Source organism: Pelobates fuscus, chromosome 6 (assembly GCF_036172605.1).
Source record: "Pelobates fuscus isolate aPelFus1 chromosome 6, aPelFus1.pri, whole genome shotgun sequence".
In the NCBI taxonomy this organism is placed as follows: domain Eukaryota; kingdom Metazoa; phylum Chordata; class Amphibia; order Anura; family Pelobatidae; genus Pelobates; species Pelobates fuscus.
In genome coordinates, this window is record NC_086322.1 from 309,694,933 (window position 1) to 309,717,600 (window position 22,668).

Consider the following 22,668-nt stretch of genomic DNA (forward strand, 5'->3'; position numbering starts at 1 on the left):
CGTGCAGATTGTTCCCGATCGGATTGCTATTACTTTGTGGAACGTTTCACCGAATGATTCACGGAATATCGTCGTTCTTGTGGCGAATTTTGTCCCATAGGAATGAATGGCAAAGCTAGAGTGGGAGCAGGCAAAAGCTGAAAAATCAGGACATGATTTCTAAACTGCCACCACTCCCTCATTTTCAGGCCCACCTACACAAATCTTATATCAAAACGTTCAGCTATCCCTGCTGCCACTAAAAATGCTGCCATAATCCTGATAGTTTTCACAATATGACCATTTGTTTGCAACTCACGCTGTCCACGCTGTAGGATTTATAGTTTTTAAAATACGACCGTTTGAAGATGTCAACTGCCAAAATACTCTGACCGGTGCAAGGCTGCAGCAGCAAGTGATGTCATAGACAGGGCCTTTTGCACCTGCTAATGTTTCTATAACTGTATGTTTTAATGTAACTGTGAAGCACTTTGGGCAACAACGTTGCAATTAAATGTGCTATATAAATAAATAATAACAGTTACTCTGCCCACTCCAGTTGTAGACTACTGGTGGAGGCAAGAACACTTCACACACAATTTCCCCAGAAATTGTAGCTTTTCTAGTTCTATTATATTACATTGACTGCCCCTCTCCAATAGTCCTTGTATTACACACTGTATCTCTGTATTACACACTGTGTCTCTGTATTACACTCAGTATCTCTATATTACACACAGTATCCTTGTATTACACTCAGTATATCTGTATTACACACAGTATCTCTATATTACACACAGTATCCCTGTATTACACTCAGTATCTCTGTATTACACACTGTATCCCTGTATTAGACACTGTATCCTTGTATTACACTCAGTATCTCTGTATTGCACACAATATCTATATAATACACACTGTATCCATGTATTACACTCAGTATCTCTATATTATGCACAATACCCCTGTATTACACACAGTATCCTTGTATTACACTCAGTATCTCTGTATTACACCCTGTATCCCTGTATTACACACTGCATCCCTGTATTACACTCAGTATCTCTGGTATCTCTGTATTACACACAGTATCTCTGTATTACATACAGTATCTCTATATTACACACTGTATCCCTGTATTACACACTGTATCCCTGTATTACACTCAGTATCTCTGTATTAAACACAGCATCTCTAAATTACACACAGTGTCCCTGTATTACACAGAGTATCCCTGTATTACACTCAGTATCTCTATATTACACACAGTATCCCTGTATTACACTCAGTATCTCTGTATTGCACACTGTATCCCTGTATTACACACTGTATCCCTGTATTACACTCAGTATCTCTAAATTACACACAGTATCCCTGTATTACACTCAGTATCTCTGTATTACACACATTATATCTATATTACACTCAGTATCCCTGTATTACACGCAGTATCCCTGTATTACACTCAGTATCTCTATATTACACACAGTATCCCTGTATTACACTCAGTATCTCTGTATTACACACAGTATCTCTAAATTACACACAGTATCCTTGTATTACACAGAGTATCCCTGTATGACACTCAGTATCTCTATATTATCCCTGTATTACACACTGTATCCCTGTATTGCACTCAGTATCTCTGTATTACACACTGTATCCCTGTATTACACACTGTATCCCTGTATTACACTCAGTATCTCTGTATTACACACTGTATCCCTGTATTACACACTATATCCCTATATTACACTCAGTATCTCTGTATTACACACAGTATCTCTATATTACACACAGTATCCCTGTATTTCACTCAGTATCTCTGTATTACACACATATCTCTATATTACGCTCAGGTTACTGGCTATGGGAGGATAATGTATAAGAAACACAGGTTACTGGCTATGGGGGGATAATGTATAGTAAACACAGGTTACTGGCTATGGGAGGATAATGTATAATAAACACAGGTTACTGGCTATGGGAGGATAATGTATAATAAACACAGGTTACTGGCTATGGGAGGATAATGTATAATAAACACAGGTTACTGGCTATGGGAGGGATAATGTATAATAAACACAGGTTACTGGCTATGGGGGGATAATGTATAATAAACACAGGTTACTGGCTATGGGGGGATAATGTATAATAAACACAGGTTACTGGCTATGGGTGGGATAATGTATAATAAACACAGGTTACTGGCTATGGTGGGATAATGTATAATAAACATAGGTTACTGACTATGGGGGATAATGCATAATAAACACAGGTTACTGGCTATGGAGGGATAATGTATAATAAACACATGTTACTGGCTATGGGGAGGATAATGTATAATAAACACAGATTACTGGCTATGGTGGGATAATGTATAATAAACACAGGTTACTGGCTATCAGGGATAATGTATAATAAACACAGGTTACTGGCTATGGGGGGGTAATGTATAATAAACACAGGTTACTGTGAGGTACAGGGTCAAAATTTACTCAATGATGACGAATAGGGGGCCGACCGAACATCGCATATGTTCGCCGTCCGTGGCGAACACGAACACGCGATGTTCGCCAGGAACTATTCACCAGCGAACCGTTCGGGACATCACTAATAGACATACATATATATATATATTAATGCATATTTACATAGAAATGAGACATCCCATCAATGTCTACACTTGAGCATAAGAGAACATTTTGGTTCAGTCAGATATTTTCAGGATGAATTTCAGTCATAATTTGGTTCAGTCCACAGAATTTTAGTAAAAAAAATGATTATGGAAATAAATCTGACAGACCAAACGGGCACAAAAACAGGCCAGTCAGTGTACTGCAACATATGTATATAAAATAATGGAGTATACTGACTGATAGGAGCATTTTCACACCATATGGTTCACAGATCAAGTGAGAAGACTTAACAATAGGGGGAAAAAAGGAGCAGCTGTACAAACAAATCTATGTTTATATTTAATCTATTTATCAAAAATATAATTTAAAATATAGAAACATAGAAACATAGAATGTGACGGCAGATAAGAACCATTCGGCCCATCTAGTCTGCCCAGTTTTCTAAATACTTTCATTAGTCCCTGGCCTTATCTTATAGTTAGGATAGCCTTATGCCTATCCCACGCATGCTTAAACTCCTTTACTGTGTTAACCTCTACCACTTCAGCTGGAAGGCTATTCCATGCATCCACTACCCTCTCAGTAAAGTAATACTTCCTGATATTATTTTTAAACCTTTGTCCCTCTAATTTAAGACTATGTCCTCTTGTTGTGGTAGTTTTTCTTCTTTTAAATATAGTCTCCTCCTTTACTGTGTTGATTCCCTTTATGTATTTAAATGTTTCTATCATATCCCCCCTGTCTCGTCTTTCCTCCATGCTATACATGTTAAGATCCTTTAACCTTTCCTGGTAAGTTTTATCCTGCAATCCATGAACCAGTTTAGTAGCCCTTCTTTGAACTCTCTCTAAGGTATCAATATCCTTCTGAAGATAGGGTCTCCAGTACTGTGTACAGTACTCCAAGTGAGGTCTCACCAGTGTTCTGTACAATGGCATGAGCACTTCCCTCTTTCTACTGCTAATACCTCTCCCTATACAACCAAGCATTCTGCTAGCATTTCCTGCTGCTCTATTACATTGTCTGCCTACCTTTAAGTCATCAGAAAAAATCACCCCTAAATCCCTTTCCTCAGATGTTGAGGTTAGGACTCTATCAAATATTCTGTACTCTGCCCTTGGGTTTTTACGTCCAAGATGCATTATCTTGCACTTATCCACATTAAATGTCAGTTGCCACAACTCTGACCATTTTTCTAGTTTACCTAAATCATTTTCCATTTGGCTTATCCCTCCTGGAACATCAACCCTGTTACATATCTTAGTATCATCCGCAAAAAGACACACCTTACCATCAAGACCTTCTGCAATATCACTAATAAAAATATTAAAGAGAATGGGTCCAAGTACAGATCCCTGAGGTACCCCACTGGTGACAAGCCCAAGCTTCGAATATACTCCATTGACTACAACCCTCTGTTGCCTGTCACTCAGCCACTGCCTTACCCATTCAACAATATTGGAATCCAAACTCAAAGATTGTAGTTTGTTGATAAGCCTTCTATGTGCAACAGTGTCAAAAGCCTTACTGAAATCTAGGTAAGCAATGTCTACTGCACCACCCTGATCTATAATTTTAGTTACCCAATCAAATAATCAATAAGATTAGTTTGGCATGATCTCCCTGAAGTAAACCCATGTTGTCTCTGATCTTGAAATCCATGTGTTTTTAGATGTTCAACAATCCTATCCTTTAACATGGTTTCCATCACTTTCCCCAATACTGAAGTTAGGCTTACTGGCCTATAGTTGCCCGACTCCTCCCTATTACCTTTCTTGTGAATGGGCACAACATTTGCTAACTTTCAATCTTCTGGGACTACTCAAGAAGATTGTTTACTCCCCCCCCCCCCCTATTGTTCAAGTCTATTGATAACTTCTCAATTGATCTGTAAATAAAATTAACATGTATTGTTATCAATCAATTTTTTTACATTCTTTATTTTTTGTACTGTATAGATTAACATTTCACTGGAGTAATCACATCTCGTAAAGTAGTCAGTTAGGCAGAAATGTTAATTGTACAGCACTTTTTATAATAAAATAAAGGAAAACCACATGAGAGAACAGAACTACAGCGTTAGCAATGTGGACTGTGAGACATTGAGAAAGGCTAAATAAACTATAATGCTGTGAAGGACTGCACTAGGTAAGTACCACTAGTTAAGTTGAGTAAGATATTGCAGGAAAAAACATAATCATGGCAAGCATTGTGGTAACAACACCCAAAATCATCCATGCTACAAGTGAAGCCTACAGGCCCTCTAGCCTGTGCCTAAGGACGGACAGTCTCCCACACCACCCGTCATCTCCACAAGGTTCCACCATGGAGCCCAGGCCCCCAGAGGGTTTGTGCAAGCCTTCCCAACTGTAGCTCAAGTGTAGCTATAGGCCACAGGTAGGTCTGTACCAGCTGTGTCTGCCGGTTGCAAGCAGGATTAAGCCAAATAGTCAGCAGAGTGTGCACCAGGGTAGAGACAAGAGGTGGCCAAAAAAATGAGCAACAAAGTCCAATTTTAGGCACAAGAATAGGTTTCCTCTGAAGAGCTCCATGCGACTGACTCAGTCGGCAGTCAGGCCCCGCCTCCCATGAACCATTTCTTTACATCACTCATCTTTTTTTTGGCACCAAGGAGCTAATTTAGAATCACAAATCAAACTGAACATGTTAGGTCATTGAAAGTTTTGTTTGTGATTCAGCTACATCTTAGCTTAAAGTTTGGAAATTTAACCTGTGATAGAAGCTCCATGCCACTGACTCTTGCAGAGAATTGGAGCTCAGCCTCCTGCACACACTATTATACTAGGCATAGTATTGTATGGAGAATAAACACTTGTCTGTATAAATAGCTGTGTTGTGTGCAGTTAAAGAGCATTGTACCACCTATATACAGTCTCAACTAATGTGTGGGGAAAAGCTATAATCACTGTTTTACAGGACAGAAGGTCTCCAGAGCTATAACCACTGCACTTACTCCAGTCAAAGTGGTCCTCAGAAACCCCAGTTAAGCATTGGCGATAGATTTTAAAGCGCACTAGAGGCCCTGGTAGCAGAGAGAAAGCTGACCTGGTGGAGGTGCTCAGTCAAAGATCAGAAGATTCGTTACAGGACCGGTCCTCCAATTGGCCCAAATACAGAAAATTGCAGATTGGCACGATGGTTTCCATGGTCATTGTTCCTTACTTAGCACTTTGCCCAAGAATTGCACCTGCCTTTATCTTGAAAAATCTCCCCTGTGGTTTTGATATTTAGGTTATTTGTATATCTTATATTAATATAATGTTCACCCCATCATCCAACAACCTCAGCCTAACCCCCATCAACTCAGGAGGAACCGTAATTCTATTGACCTCCAGCTGCTGTCAGCTGATATTGATTCACAATTGCTATCCATCCCTTCCCTCTCCTGTCCCTCACTGGCCACCTCCACATATAACACTACCCTTACCTCTGCCTTGAATGCTGCAGCCCCACTCCAAAAATGCACCTCGAGGAAGACACGCCCCCAACTGTGGCATACTAAATCAACAAACTACCTGCAAAGAAGCTCCAGTTGTGCTGAACGCTCCTGGAGGAAGTCTCGTACCCAGGCAGACTATCTCCATTATAAATGCCTATTGCCTACGCAGTCCTTGCCCTCGCCAAACAATCATGCTTTTCCTCTCTCATTAGTTCATGCTCCCGAAATCCCAGGCATCTCTTTGACACCTTTAACTCTCTTCTTCGCCCTGCTGTTACCACCCCCCAAACTAACTTTATAGCCGATAGTTTTGCATGCTACTTTACTGACAAGATTGAGCAGCTAAGGAAAGAATTCTCCCCACCTTGCCGTTCTCTTTCTCAACCACACGTAGATCATGCATTTTCTACCCATCAAACTTTCTCTATAGCTACTGAACAAGAGGTGGTTACTAACGACAATATCGCAGCTAAACCCAAAGGCCACCACTACATACTAATTCTTCTTGACCTTTCTGCTGACTTTGACACCATTTATCATGCTCTCCTTCTTCAAACTCTTCAATCACTCAGTCTCTGTGACTCCATCCTCTTGTGGTTTTCCTTTTATCTCTCCCAATGCTCATAAAGTGTCTCCTTTTCTAATGATACCTCCTCCCCTCGTCCTGTCTCGGTTGGAGTCCCCCAAGGCTCTGTCCTTGGTCCCCTTCTATTTTCTCTTGGCAAACTCATTACCTTATTTGGTTTCCACTACCACCTGTACGTTGATGACACTGAGATATATATCTCCTCCCCAGACCTCTCCCCTGCTGTCCTGCAACTTTTCACTGCTTGCCTTTCTTCCATCTCTGACTGGATTTCTCTAAAACTGAGCTCCTTGTCTTTCCTCCTCCTAATGCTGATCACCCTTTTTCGCTGTCCCTTCAAGTTAGTGGTATCCAAATAAGTCCAACCTTGCAAGCGTGCTGGCATCTTACTTGATTCTGGCCTCACCTTTGAGCCTCACATCCAGTATGTTGCCAAATCCTGTAGATTCCATCCATTCCATCTGCCCCTTTCTTACATAAGATGCTACCAAGGACCTTGTCCCTGCTCTAGTAATTTCATGCATGGATTATTGAAACCCTTTCCTAATTGGTCCGCCTTAAAGCCGTATTGTCCAGCTACAGTCTGTAATGAATGCTGCCACCAGACTGATTTTCCTCTCTAGTCGGTCCTCTCACACCTCACCCCTCTCTCAGTCAGTCCTTACATTGACTTCCTGTATTATATAGGAGTCAATTTAAAGTGCTAATCCATATCTATAAAGTACTGAACAATTCTAGCCCCTCTTATATCTCTTCACAGATCCATTTTGCTCTGCCTGTGACCTTCTCCTGTCCGCTGCTTGCACCCGTACGGCCAACTCATGTTTGCAGAACTTCTCACAGGCGGCTCCCTTTATTTATTTATTATTGCCATTTATATAGCGCCAACAGATTCCGTAGCGCTTTACAATATTATGAGAGGGGGATTTAACTATAAATAGGACAATTACAAATAAACTTACAGGAACAATAGGTTGAAGAGGACCCTGCTCAAACGAGCTTACATTCTATAGGAGGTGGGGTGTAAAACACATTAGGACAGGAATTTACAATCAAATAAGGTGGGCTGCCCTTTAGGAGAGGGCAAGAGACAGGTATGTGAGGTAAGGGTTAGTCTTGGAGGCCATAAGCTTTCCTAAAGAGATGGGTTTTAAGGCACTTCTTAAAAGATGCAAGACTAGGGGAGAGTCTGATGGCGGTAGGCAGGCTATTCCATAGGAAGGGAGCCGCCCGTGAGAAGTCCTGCAAGTGCGAGTTGGCTGTACGAGTGCGGACAATGGACAGGAGGTGGTCACGGGCAGAACGGAGAGACCGAGAAGGGACATACCTATGGATCTGTGAGGAGATATAAGAGGGGCTAGAGTTGTTCAGTGCTTTATAGGTGTGAGTTAGTACCTTGAATTGACTCCTATAGCATACAGGAAGCCAATGTAAGGACTGGCAGAGGGGTGAGGTGTGAGAGAAACGACTAGAGAGGAAAATCAATCTAGCAGCAGCATTCATTACGGACTGTAAGGGTGCAGTACGGCTATTGGGAAGACCAATCAGGAGAGGGTTACAATAATCCATGCGGGAAATTACTAGAGCATGGACAAGCTCCTTGGTAGTATCTGGTGCAAGAAAGGGGCGGATGCGGGCTATGTTTTTAAGATGGAATCTACAGGATTTGGCAACATGCTGGATGTGAGGCTCAAAGGTGAGACCAGAGTCAAGTATGATGCCAAGACAGCGCGCTTGCAAAGATGGACTAATGTTGGTACCTCAAACTTGGAGGGAGAGCGAAAGATGAGGATCAGTATTAGGAGGAGGAAAGACAAGGAGCTCAGTTTTTGAGAGATTGAGTTTCAGAAAGCGGGAGGACATCCAGTCAGAGATGGAAGAAAGGCAAGCAGTGACACGTTGCAGGACGGCAGGGGAGAGGTCCGGGGAGGAGAGATATAGCTGGGTGTCATCAGCGTACAGGTGGTAGTGAAATCCAAAAGAGGTAATAAGTTTGCCAAGAGAGGCAGTATAAAGAGAAAATAGAAGGGGATCAAGGACGGAGCCTTGGGGAACGCCAACTGAGACAGGGCAAGGGGAGGAGGTATCATTAGAAAAGGAGACACTGAATGAGCGTTGGGAGAGATAAGAGGAAAACCACGAGAGGACAGAGTCACAGAGACCAAGTGATTGAAGAGTTTGAAGAAGGAGAGCATGATCAACGGTGTCAAAGGCCGCTGAGAGGTCAAGAAGAATTAGTATGGAGTAGTGGCCTTTGGATTTAGCTGCGATTAGGTCGTTAGTAACTTTGGTAAGGGCAGTCTCTGTAGAGTGGAGAGGGCGGAAGCCAGATTGAAGGGGGTCAAGGAGAGAGTTGGAATTGAGGAAATGAGACACACGGGTAAAGACAAGTCTTTCCAGAAGCTTTGAGGAAAAAGGGAGCAGGGATATGGGACGGTAGTTAGAGGGGGTGGATGGGTCGAGGGATGGTTTTTTTAGTATAGGTACTACAGTGGCATGTTTAAGGTCAGCAGGGACGATGCCAGAAGAGAGCGAGCAGTTGAAGATGTGTGTTAGAGAAGGCACAAGACAAGTGGAGAGAGATCTAATATGGTGAGATGGGACAGGATCGAGCGGGCAAGTGGTGGGGCGAGAGGAGCAAAGAAGAGCAGCCACCTCTTGGTCAGTAGCTGGGGAGAATGTCTGAAGGGTAGGAAAGGCATGATCTATGTGTGATTGAGAAACAGAAAGGCAAGGAGGGGAGAATTCTTTCCTTAGCTGTTCAATCTTGTCAGTGAAGTAACATGCAAAGTTATCAGCAGTAAGGTTAGTTTTGTGGGTGGCCACAGCAGGGCGAAGAAGAGAATTAAAGGTGTGAAAGAGACGCCTGGGGTTGCGGGAACATGAACTAATGAGAGTGGAAAAATAGGACTGTTTGGCAAGGGCAAGGGCTGCACTGTATGAACACAATATGAATCTATAATGGAGAAAGTCTGATTGTGTACGAGACTTCCTCCAGGAGCGTTCAGCACAACGGAAGCATCTTTGCAGGTAGCGCGTTGATTTAGTATGCCATGGTTGGGGGCGGGTCCTCCTCGAGGTGCTTGTTTGGAGTGGCGCTGCAGTGTTCAAGGCAGATGTAAGAGTAGAGTTATATATGGAGATGGCCTGTGAAGGACAGGAGAGGGAAGGGATGGACAGCAGTTGTGAATCAATGTCAGCTGACAACTGTTGGAGATCAAGAGAATTAAGGTCCCTCCTGAGTTGAGGGGGGTTAGGCTGAGGTTTTTGGGTGAGGGGGTATGTGAGAGCAAATGATAAGAGGTGGTGATCAGAGAGTGGATATGGAGTGTTGCAGATATTAGATACTGTACATGCATAAGTGAAGATTAGGTCAAGGGTATTGCCAGCTACATGGGTGGGAGAATTTGCCCACTGCGATAGCCCGAGGGAGGAAGTAATTGAAAGTAGTTTAGTGGCTGCAGAGGTCAAAGGTGGGTTTGTAGGAATATTGAAGTCCCCGAGAATTAGGGATGGAATGTTAGAAGAGAGGAAATAGGGTAGCCAGGCAGCAAAGTGGTCAAGGAAGAGAAGAGGGGAACCAGGGGGACGGTAAATAACAGCAATGTTAGCAGAGAAGGGTTTGAAAAGGCGAATTGAGTGTATTTCAAATGATGGGAAAGAGAGAGAAGGGGGGTGGGTAGAGGTTTAAAAGAGCAGTGAGGGGAGAGGAGAAACCCAACACCACCACCTTTACATTCAGAGTTTCTTGGGTTGTGGGTAAGTTGGAGACCACCGAAGGACAAAGATGCAGGGGTGGCAGTGTCAGAGGGGGAGAGCCAGGTTTCTGTTATGGCTAGTAAATCTATAGAACGAGAGATGAAGAAGTCATGGACAGCAGTGGATTTAGTTATATTGCAAACAGAGCGTGCGTTCCAGAGGGCAGTATTGAAGGAGGATTTAGAGGAACATGAGATGGGTATGAGATTAGTGTGGATCCTTGGGTTAGTATGTGCTGGGTTTGTTGCGAGGGGGCCGGGGTTAGGAGAGACATCACCAGCAGCTAGGAGCAGAAGGATAGAAAGGAAGTGAAGGTGGGAGTAGGATTTGAAAGTTTTGTAGGAGGGTATGTATGTAGAGGATTTGGGAGGAGTTGGTGGAGATAGGCTCGGAAGGTATGTGTAGAGTGCATGGGATGAATAGAGAGGGGAGGGGAGTAAGGTGGAAGTAATAATTATGGTGTTGCTAGGCACAGGTGAGTGAAAGGATAGGGATATTTTAGTGATGAGAGAAGTTAGTGTTAAAGTGAAAAATAGAAGGGAGAACATTAGAAAAAAATGTGTATTATATAGATATGTAGATCATATATACAAACACACAAATATCAATGAGTGATTAAACCAATGTAAGGATGCAGTGTGTTAAATAAATTCAGGTGAGGAGAGGTTTAGTGATTTGATTGGTGTGTTAAGGAAACCAGCTGATGTGCACTATCTATAAGTAAGTTGTCGACCATGGGGTGGGTGGGCAATCTTCCAGAGATGATACCTCTGCTCTGAAGATTCAGCAGGACTTGGTTGCTTGGGAGTGCTGGGTGTTAATGCTATTTTAAGGGGCCCAGTCTGAAATATAAGGTCTGAGGTTAGAAAAAAAAAAGAAATAAAACACACTATTATGGGTGGGGAGACATGGGGCTATTGAGGTAATTAATTAGAGATGAAAAACTAAAAGGAGATAACATTTGGGATAAAAAGATAGGAAGGATCAGATAGGTGAAAGTCATAAACCATGAACATAAATTTACTAGATTATCAGTGAGTATTAACACTAGGTAAACAAACAATTAACAAAAAGTCCTAAAGAATGAACATAAAATGACATGATCACACCAGCTTTAAGCAAAACAAAAACAGAAGATCAGGATGGGAGATATAGGTATCAATTAAGTAGTGATAGTATAGGGAGGGAGATGGAATAGAACACAATTTTAAAATAAGAGTTTAAAGGAAACAGTAATACAAGTATTCTTGAGTAGATCTTCCAGAGATGATACCTCTGCTCTGAAGATTCAGCAGGACTTGGTTGCTTGGGAGTGCTGGGTGTTAATGCTGTTTTAAGGGGCCCAGTCTCTGCTAGCCTGCCTATCACCATCAGACTCTCCCCTAGTCTTCAGTTGTTTAAGAAGTGCCTTAAAACCTATCTCTTTAGGAAAGCTTATGGCCTCCCAGAGTAACATCTACCTGACAAACCTGTCTCTTGCTCTCTCCTAAAGGGCTGCACTCTACTCTTTCCTCCAGCTCTGTTTCACTCCCACCTTATTTGATTGATATTTCCTGTCCTAATGTGTTTTACACCCCCACCTCCTATAGACTGTAAGCTCGTTTGAGCAGGGTCCTCTTCAACCTATCGTTCCTGTAAGTTTTCTTGTAATTGTCCTATTTATAGTTAAATCCCCCCTCTCATAATATTGTAAAGCGCTACGGAATCTGTTGGCGCTATATAAATGGCGATAATAATAATACTAATGTTTATGCAGATAAAACATTTCCAGACAAATATTGAATCCTGTCATGTTCCTACATGACACAACGTGCATATAATAAGGTGAATCTGTAGCACACCACACGGAAAGTGCAAACAAAGCACTCTTTAAAGTAGGTGGACACGAAAAGTCTTAATTCTCAAAAAGAGATCAAGGCACACAAGTCATAGTATGAACAGCTTTTAAGTGGAACGAGTTACAGGACAACGTTTTCTTGGAAAAGAGTCAAAACTGTGTCCTGTGACTCGGTTCTATTAAAATGTGTGTGTACTGCAACGTGCGTGTCCCTATCTCTGTTTGAATAGTAGGAGTGTGGTTGAGTATTTATGTGCAAAGTTCCCTTTGGTTTATTGACCAAACGTCTGTAGATTTACTTAAAACACTATTTTGGAAAGCATTTATTTTTGCAATATCTTACATTGTCAGATGTACCATATCAAAATGTTCATCTCACCCTATTTAAATCTTGCATGTATGAGGACAGCTCACGTATTGCAAGTAAGGTATCCAATCTTTTACACAGGTCCGGAATTTTGCACATCTTTAAAAAAAATATATGTATATATATAAGTATTAGTAAATAAAGAAATATAAACAAAAACATTTAATGTCACTAAATATTATTTATACCATATATTTTACCAAACACTACCAAGGGAATGCTATTTCCAAAATTTGTACAGGGCAACTCATTAAACTCTGAATTGTGATGAATTAAAGACTTAATTTAGGCAAAAATAGTAGAGCTGTGATGCTAGCTGATTTGGAAAATGTTATTTTAGGCTAAAATTTGCAATTTGGATTTCATATTCTATGTGTTGTGATTAATGCTGATAGTATACAGAACTCTGGACTAGGTATACTGGACTTGTGCATTCCATTTTGGATTTAATTAATCTGAATTTTGGGTGACTGGCTTTTGGTCTGAATTCTGTAACTCCAAAGCACCATCTGGACATATCACGAAGCACTAACAAGGGGTGAAACTTTTTGATTTATGATCTTTGATGCAAAAAAAGAGAAATGATTGATGGGAAAATATATAAATAGATATATTGATGGATAGGGGATAGACATTTAAAGTTGATTTTATTAATAGATCACGTGAGCAGTGGGCAATGGAGGGAAAAGGGAGGAGCAGTAAAAACGACATTTTATATATTTAATAAACATAATATATAAATATAGATTTATTTTTTTACAGCTCACTATATTTTTCCATCTATTTCTTCCCCTCTCTCATAAGTGTACACTGGTTTCCCTCATTTTTGGGCTATTTTGGTTCATCTGAATCAGTTTTGCTGAAAGGATTGCATGGACAAAATGAGTTTGAGCCAAAACACCTCAATGACAAATTTCAGTCCACCAGAACAAACTGTCTCAGCCAAAGCAAATTATATATGCTGAGCACAGGTTTAGACCCTGAGGTCTAGACACAGGCCCAGGCTGGCCATCGGGCACACAGGGCAAATGCCTGGTGGGCCACGATGGCCATGGGACGAGCCCGGCAGGGGAGATCACAGGATCTCCCCGGCCGGTCCATGCAGGGCCAACACTAACCGAGCGCCGGCCCCACTGTGTTCCATGACGGGTAGTGGTGAGATCAAAGATCCCTTACCGGCCCACATACAGTAGAAACATAGAAACATAGAAACATAGAATGTGACGGCAGATAAGAACCATTCGGCCCATCTAGTCTGCCCAGTTTTCTAAATTAGTCCCTGGCCTTATCTTATAGTTAGGATAGCCTTATGCCTATCCCAGGAATGCTTAAACTCCTTTACTGTGTTAACCTCTACCACTTCAGATGAAAGGCTATTCCGTGCATCCACTACCCTCTCAGTAAAGTAATACTTCCTGGTATTATTTTTAAACCTTTGCCTCTCTAATTTAAGACTATGTCCTCTTGTTGTGGTAGTTTTTATTCTTTTAAATATAGTCTCCTTCTTTACTGTGTTGATTCCCTTTATGTATTTAAATGTTCCTATTATATCCCCCCTGTCTCGTCTTTCCTCCAAGCTATACATGTTGAGATCCTTTAACCTTTCCTGGTAAGTTTTATCCTGCAATCCATGAACCAGTTTAGTAACCCTTCTTTGAACTCTCTCTAAGGTATCAATATCCTTCTGAAGATATGGTCGCCATTACTGTGTACAGTACTCCAAGTGAGGTCTCACCAGTGTTCTGTACAATGGCATGAGCACTTCACTCTTTCTACTGCTAATACCTCTCCCTATACAACCAAGCATTATGCTAGCATTTCCTGCTGCTCTATTACATTGTCTGCCTACCCTAAAGTCATCAGAAATAATCACCCCTAAATCCCTTTCCTAAGATGTTGAGGTTAGGAGTCTATCAAATATTCTGTACTCTGCCGTTGGGTTTTTACGTCCAAGATGCATTATCTTGCACTTATCCACATTAAATGTCAGTTGCCACAACTCTGACCATTTTTCTAGTTTACCTAAATCATTAGCCATTTGGCTTATCCCTCCTGGAACATCAACCCTGTTACATATCTTAGTATCATCCGCAAAAAGACACACCTTACCATCAAGACCTTCTGCAATATCACTAATAAAAATATTAAAGAGAATGGGTCCAAGTACAAATCCCTGAGGTACCCCACTGGTGACAAGCCCAAGCTTCGAATATACTCCATTGACTTCAACCCTCTGTTGCCTGTCACTCAGCCACTGCCTTACCCATTCAACAATATTGGAATCCAAACTCAAAGATTGTAGTTTATTGATAAGCCTTCTATGTGCAACAGTGTCAAAAGCCTTACTGAAATCTAGGTAAGCAATGTCTACTGCACCACCCTGATCTATAATTTTAGTTACCCAATCAAAAAAATCAATAAGATTAGTTTGGCATGATCTCCCTGAAGTAAACCCATGTTGTCTCTGATCTTGAAATCCATGTGTTTTTAGATGTTCAACAATCCTACCCTTTAACATGGTTTCCATCACTTTCCCCACTACTGAAGTAAGGCTTACTGGCCTATAGTTGCCCGACTCCTTCCTATCACCTTTCTTGTGAATGGGCACAAGATTCGCTAACTTCCAATCTTCTGGGACTACTCCTGTTAACAATGATTGGTTAAAATAAATCTGTTAATGGTTTTGCTAGTACACCACTAAGCTCTTTTAATAGCTTTGGGTGCATTCCATCAGGTCCCATTGACTTATTTGTCTTTACTTTTGACAGTTGAAATAGAACCTCTTCTTCTGTAAACTCACGTGTAATAAATTACTCATTTATCCTTTTTCTTAACTGAGGTCCCTTTCCTTCATTTTCATCTGTAAATACCGAACAAAAATATTCATTGAGGCAGTCAGCTAGACCTTTATCCTCATCTACATACGTTCCTTCTTTTGTTTTTAATCTAACTAATCCTTGCTTTACTTTTCTTTTCTCATTTATGTATCTAAAAAAAGTTTTGTCCCCCTTTTTTACTGACTGTGCTATTTTCTCTTCCGTGTGTGATTTGGAAGCTCTTATAACTTGCTTAGCCTCTTTCTGCCTAATCTTATAGGTCATTCTGTCTTCCTCACTCTGTTTTTTTTTTATAATTACTAAATACTAACTTTTAGTTTTTTACTATTTTGGCCACATCTGTACCACAGTGGTTTCTTGAATGTTTTGCTTTTACTGACAAGCCTAATGCAATTTTCTGTTGCCTTCAGTAGTGCAACTTTTAAATAATCCTATTTCTTTTTGACTCCATTTAAATTGCTCCAAACACACACAGCACCCTCATCAACATACACAGCACCCTAACACACATCACCCTCACACACACAGCACTCTCACTCACACACACACAAACACACACATGCACACACAGCAGCCTCACTCACACACACACCCTCAAACATATCCCCCTCACATAGCACCCTGATACCCACAGCACCCTCACACCCACACACGCACAGCACCCACACACGCACAGGTCCCTCACTCACACCCATCACCCTCACACAAACACACTGCACACCTCACACACAGCATCCTCACACACATACTGCACCTATCCACATACCTACACATCACACTAACAACCACAGCACCCTCACACACACTGAACAACTCACACAAGGCACCATCACACACACAATACACACCTCACACACACATACTGCCCCCACACAAAGCACACACAACATCCTCACACACACACACTGCACACACTGCACACACACACACAACATCCTCACACACACTGCACCCCTCACACACACACACACACGCACACACACACTATACTCCTCACAAATACACACTACACCCCTCACACATACACACTACACCAGGGGTAGGCAACCTTTTAGCAGCACTGTGCCGAAATATGATTGTGATGTCCCATAGCGTGTCGGTCCTATTTCTTTAAATTGAGGTGTGCATGTTGCCATATACTGCTTGTGTTATTTATACTGCAGTTGCTTTGTATCATTGTATTTGTGAGTATATGAGCTATTATATTGTATATGTTCATTAATAGTTTTTGGTATCATGTATAATACCTATGAATTTGAGCTGTGTATGGGGGCTGCTTGTGGAATTGTGTGTGGATGGATATGTCACATTGTGTATTTGGTAGTGTTTGTATGTGTGGGGCTGTTTGGGGTATTGCATGTGAGAGGCTGCATGGGGGGTTGTGTGCATGTATGTGGATTGTTGGTGGTGTTGTGTTTGTGCGGACTGTGTGTGTGTTTGTATTATTTGTATGAGGGGAGGGTTATTCTGCAGCTCTGACGCTTCCCTGGGTTCCAGTGAGGACCAGGCTGGCCAGGTACAGCTCAAGGACAGAAGCTGCAACAGGAAGCTGTGGGCTGCTTTACTGCAGTGTGGATTCCCATTCATAAGTGCTGGGAGGAAGTGATCTGAGATCACTTCCTCTATGTGCTCCAATGCATAAATTGAGGATTGTCCATCACCACCTTTTCGTATTATAGATATCTGAAGTTTCATTGGGACTCCTGACAAGCCAGAGCCTGTTTGGCTCTTGTAGCCTTGAGTGCCGTGCAAAGGCACCTCGAGTGCCGTGCATGGCACTAGTGCCGTAGGTTGCCTACCCCTGCACTACACCCTTCACACACACACACTGCATACCTCACTCATACACACAGGAGCCCCCAAACACACTGCACCCCCCACACACACACACAATACTTCCAAACATATATGTATATATATACAGCAGAACCCCTCACACGCGTACTGCACCCCTAAACACATTGTATTCCAGACACACACTAGATCCCTGAGCTAACTATGGATCATCTACACATATACACATACTAGATCTCCTATACACACTCTGGGTCCTTCAAACACACACTAGATCCCCTAAACACACACCCTGCACCACCTACACATGCACTACATTTCTGACATACACATTCAGGATCCCCTATACACACTACATTCCTGGTAAGCAAACACATACTACATTCCCTAAACACACACTCTCTAAAACCCCTTCACACACACTCTCTACAACCCCTACACACACTACATTAACTATACAAACACACACTAAAGCCCATATGCATACACTCGCTACATCCCCTATACACACTATGCCCCCTATAGAATGTGGGTCATCGGCCATTCCTACACTTATTGGGCTCAACAGAGGGCTGAAGTTCATCCCAGGGGACTACAACTTAGTCTGTCACCAGCGGTTGCAGAGGTCCGTTGGTTCGGTTCCCAGGGAATGCGGTGGGAGCACCTGTTGCCTGAAATAGTCCGGTTGACTCGCCTACATGTTGCTCCTGATGTGCTCTTGATTTATTTTAGGGGAAACAATTTTGGCACTATTCCAGTGTGAGATCTGGCTGAAAAGATCTAGAAGGATGTAGCCAAGTTATGGCTTAAGTTCCCGAGGCTGTGTATTATTTGGTCCGAGGTGTTATCCCAGAATTGTTGGAAGGGGCTAGGGACCCCAGGGTTCTTGAATGGAGCAAGATCAAGTTATAATAAAACAAGTGTCTACGTTTGTGAAGGGAATGGGGCTTAAGGTGCATCACCACATCTTTGAGCAAAACACAGCAATATATATTACGGGTGATGGGGTCCACCTTATGGAGGTAGGACTGGTTTTATTTAATTAGGCATTGCAGGATGCATTGGAGAAGGCCATGGCTTTTGGTGTTGGGCTGATTTAGGGGGTAAACCAGCGGGTCTTGTGGTGGTATATGGCCCTGTCAACCGTGGGTTGGACCAGCTGTCCATGGAAAGTGGATGGGTAGGGCTGTCCCTCCCCTAACCTCAGGTACAGTTATGGATAACAGACGTGCCCACTAAGCCAATTATCAGCTGGTGGTTAACATTACCTGGATGGAAGGCCCAGAAAAAGACCTTGTGCTGGTTGGAATGAGGGGGGAGGGCAGCTGCCTTAAGTTATGTTTTTAGTTGGCAAGGTGGTACTCAGCGACGAAGATTTATTTGCTGACTAATTATGTATATAGTGTTTTATGTTATAAAGTTGAAGTTTAAATATGTATATATTAATAAAGCTGTGACCTACTTTCTCCAAACATAAGTCTGTGGTTGTTATTTCTGGAAATATGTGGTTGGGGTGTTATTAGTGGGTTAAGCTATGCCCATACACATTTACCCTCTACCTATGCACACCATATAATATGTGTATATAACATTTTAATCGTACTTTTTACCTCTAGCATGAACTGATCCACAATGTGTAATTCATCCAAGTTTGTGGTACCAACATCAGTCCATCCTTGCAAGCGCGCTGTCTTGGTGTCATACTTGACTCTGGTCTCACCTTTGAGCCTCACATCCAGCATGTTGCCAAATCCTGTAGATTCCATCTTAAAAACATAGCCCGCATCCGCCCCTTTCTTGCACCAGATACTACCAAGGAGCTTGTCCATGCTCTAGTAATTTCCCGCATGGATTATTGTAACCCTCTCCTGATTGGTCTCCCCAATAGCCGTACTGCACCCTTACAGTCCGTAATGAATGCTGCTGCTAGATTGATTTTCCTCTCTAGTCGTTTCTCTCACACCTCACCCCTCTGCCAGTCCTTACATTGGCTTCCTGTATGCTATAGGAGTCAATTCAAGGTACTAACTCACACCTATAAAGCACTGAACAACTCTAGCCCCTCTTATATCTCCTCACAGATCCATAGGTATGTCCCTTCTCGGTCTCTCCGTTCTGCCCGTGACCACCTCCTGTCCGTTGTCCGCACTCGTACGGCCAACTCGCGCTTGCAGGACTTCTCGCGGGCGGCTCCCTTCCTATGGAATAGCCTGCCTACCGCCATCAGACTCTCCCCTAGTCTTGCATCTTTTAAGAAGTGCCTTAAAACCCATCTCTTTAGGAAAGCTTATGGCCTCCAAGACTAACCCTTACCTCACATACCTGTCTCTTGCCCTCTCCTAAAGGGCAGCCCACCTTATTTGATTGTAAATTCCTGTCCTAATGTGTTTTACACCCCACCTCCTATAGAATGTAAGCTCGTTTGAGCAGGGTCCTCTTCAACCTATTGTTCCTGTAAGTTTATTTGTAATTGTCCTATTTATATTTAAATCCCCCTCTCATAATATTGTAAAGCGCTACGGAATCTGTTGGCGCTATATAAATGGCAATAATAATAATAATAATAATGGGGGGATCCTTTAAAATTTTGGTACATAATCACATCTTTCTTCGTTGGAACATATCTTCAAAATAGAGAACAAGAACAATAAGTGGAGTAACTTTGTGATGATCTATTTCTTTAGTTTGATAACATATACACTCTAAGTGTTCTAATAACTGTGAGCATAGCAACATGCCTCCAGGGTCTTTCAACATTAAAGAGTTAACCCTACCACCACGACCACTTTGGTTCACAGCCAGAGATTTTCTGACATTGGCAACACAGAATGGGTCAAGAGATGGCTTTTAAAAAACAGTTATGACAGTAGCATGTTGATGGGGAGCAGGGACAATGTCTCAGTAAAGAAGGCAGAAGACAATATGTCAAAGTGTGGTTGAGAGAGAGAGGCGGGAGGGAATTTTTCCTTAAGTTGTTAAACTTGTCAATAAAAAAACATGCAACGCTATAAACGGAAAGGTTAATTTGAGGTGTGGCTACAGCAGGACAACCAAGCAAGTTAAGGGTATCAAAGAAACCCCTTGGCTTGTGGGAGAATGAAGTAATGATAACGGAAAAGTATGATTGTTTAGTAATGGTGATAGTTACACTGAACGAGTACAAGTTTACTTTATAATGACGAAAGTCTAACAAGGTACAAGACTTCCTCCAGCAGTGTACAGCTGAATGGGTCCATCTCTGCAGGTAATGTGGCACGTCCTCCTTGAAGTGTATGTTTCAAAGGGTATGCAGGGCAAAGGTGAGGGTAGCATTATATGAGGAGATAACCAGAGAGATACGGGAGAAGGTAAGGATAGATGAGAGTTGAAAATGGATAACATCTGATAGTTGCTGAAGGTCAATAGAATTCAAGTTCTTCCTGAGTCGAGGGGGTTAGAGTTAGGATATTGGAGAGAGGGGGCTTTCAAGAACTATAGATAAAAGGTGGTGATCTGAGAGTGGAAATTCAGTGTTAAAGAGATTAGAGACTGTGCCTGCATCTGAAAAATTAAGATAGAGGGTTTTGTGAGCTACATGAGTGGGAGAATTACCTAACTCTGAGACTCTGAGAGGCTGAGGGAGGAAGTCATTACTACAGAGGTCAAGGGTGGGTTCATTGGATTATTAAAGTTTCTAAGAATTAGAGATGGAATATTATTTAAACGGAAGTAGGGAAGCCAGACAGCAAAATAGTTAAGGAATAGAAGTGTCAGGATTCACACCGTGACCTCCAGACTGCCAGACGGGGTCGCCCCTTTATTGCCCGAAGAGGGATTTGAACCTGTGTACTTGGCAGTTCTGAACCTGCTCTGTTACCTCTGAGCCGTTTCAGGACTTTGGATAACTCCCGTCTAATCTTGAATTGCCTGCAGCACTAGGGGGCTGGACTTCACCTGGCTCAGACCTGTCAGTTACTCTCCAGCTGAATCTGTTTCCTAATCAACAAGGTATAAGACACTGCCCCTCCCTAAGGGCAGTGTCAGTTCAATGACTCTGGTTAGAGAATTGCTATTCCACGTTCCAGTATTGTCCTGACCTTGGATTGCTACTCGTTTTGTACCCTGACCTCTGGCATCCCTTGACCTCGGCTTGTTACTCGTATCTCCTGATTTCTGGCACCCTCTGACCATTGGCTTACCTACGACTATTCTCCTGGATTTCCTTTTTCTGTACTGCGACTTCAAGCATTTACCTGCACAGCCCCCGTGCACAGATTCACAGGCCAGGTGAGTTCTACCTTGACCACCTCGGCCTGTGTCTAATTGCAAGGGTGAGCATTTATCTCTGCATGTTGGACTCCCAGCAAGGTAAGCCTGACAAGAAGTGGGGAACCTGGGTGGTGGTAAATGACTACAATGTTTGCAGAGATGGGTTTGAACAGGCACATTGAGTGAACTTCAAATGAGGAGAAAGAGAGGGAAGGGGATGCAAAGGTTTGAAGCAGCAGTGGGGTGAAAGCCAAAATCTTACTGTCACATTCTCTTCGAGTGGGAGTTAAATGAAGATCTTCAAAGGATAAAGAGGCACAGGTAGAAGTGCCAGAGGGAAAGAGCCATGTTTCTCTTAATGCTAGAAAGTTTAGGGAACATGAGATGAATAAGTTATGGACAGCAGATGATTTACTGATGTTACACTGAGAATGCATTCCCCAGGGCAGTGTGAAAAGGGGACTTAGAGGGAAGGTGACATGGGATGGGTATAAGATTGGTGGGATTTCTAGTGTTGGCACAAGGTAGATTAACAAAGGAGACATTACCAGGTATTTGTCCCACTTTTTTATGTATTATAATTTTTCTGGTTGGTCTAATTTTAATAGTGATATAGGCCCCTTGTTTTCTTCTGACTGTGTTCTGGAGTTAGGCTGTGTTCTTTTGGTTTACATTTATGGCTTATGCACAATTTAGAGGTGGTACCCTTACTACACTCCTTTTTCCAATATGGACACTTGGCCTAAAAGTTTATTAAAACATGATATTCATTTTAAATTCACTTACAATTTGCGGTTATTTACACTTTAGTAATTTAATAATCTAAAGCATTTTAAAAATCCTTTTAAGAACAATAAGTTACAATTTTAGAATTACACATGTGTACACAAAGTCTAGGATTAGTACATATTTGAAGTAACCTTTGAGTCATTAAATATAAAAAAATCACCTTCTTAGATTTGTTAGATGCTCATCAGATAACCCTCCGTCACTTTCATTTATGATGAATAACTTGTCTTTAAGCTGCACAGGCGCCATGTGGAAACTTTTGAGAACAATATCTGAATGAAAATATTTATTGATTAGAACACAAGAGCGATCCTAAAACAATTGACAAACTATATCCAGTGAATGCTAAAAGGAATTAGAAGAGAACATGGCT

At 42.0% G+C, this 22,668-nt stretch overlaps 1 protein-coding gene across 2 annotated transcripts in view; it reads right to left on the reverse strand.

The window, feature by feature from the left end:
• LOC134565981 (formin-I-like) overlaps nt 1–22,668 on the reverse strand; it is a 178,042-nt gene that overhangs the window by 47,335 nt on the left and 108,039 nt on the right. For both annotated transcript variants that reach the window (XM_063425689.1, XM_063425690.1), the window contains exons 9-12: nt 22,456–22,567; nt 19,825–19,882; nt 18,869–18,901; nt 12,640–12,726 (exon numbers count right to left, since the gene is read on the reverse strand). In XM_063425689.1, coding sequence (XP_063281759.1) covers nt 12,640–12,726; nt 18,869–18,901; nt 19,825–19,882; nt 22,456–22,567 — 290 coding nt within the window. The remainder of the gene's footprint in view (nt 1–12,639; nt 12,727–18,868; nt 18,902–19,824; nt 19,883–22,455; nt 22,568–22,668) is intronic.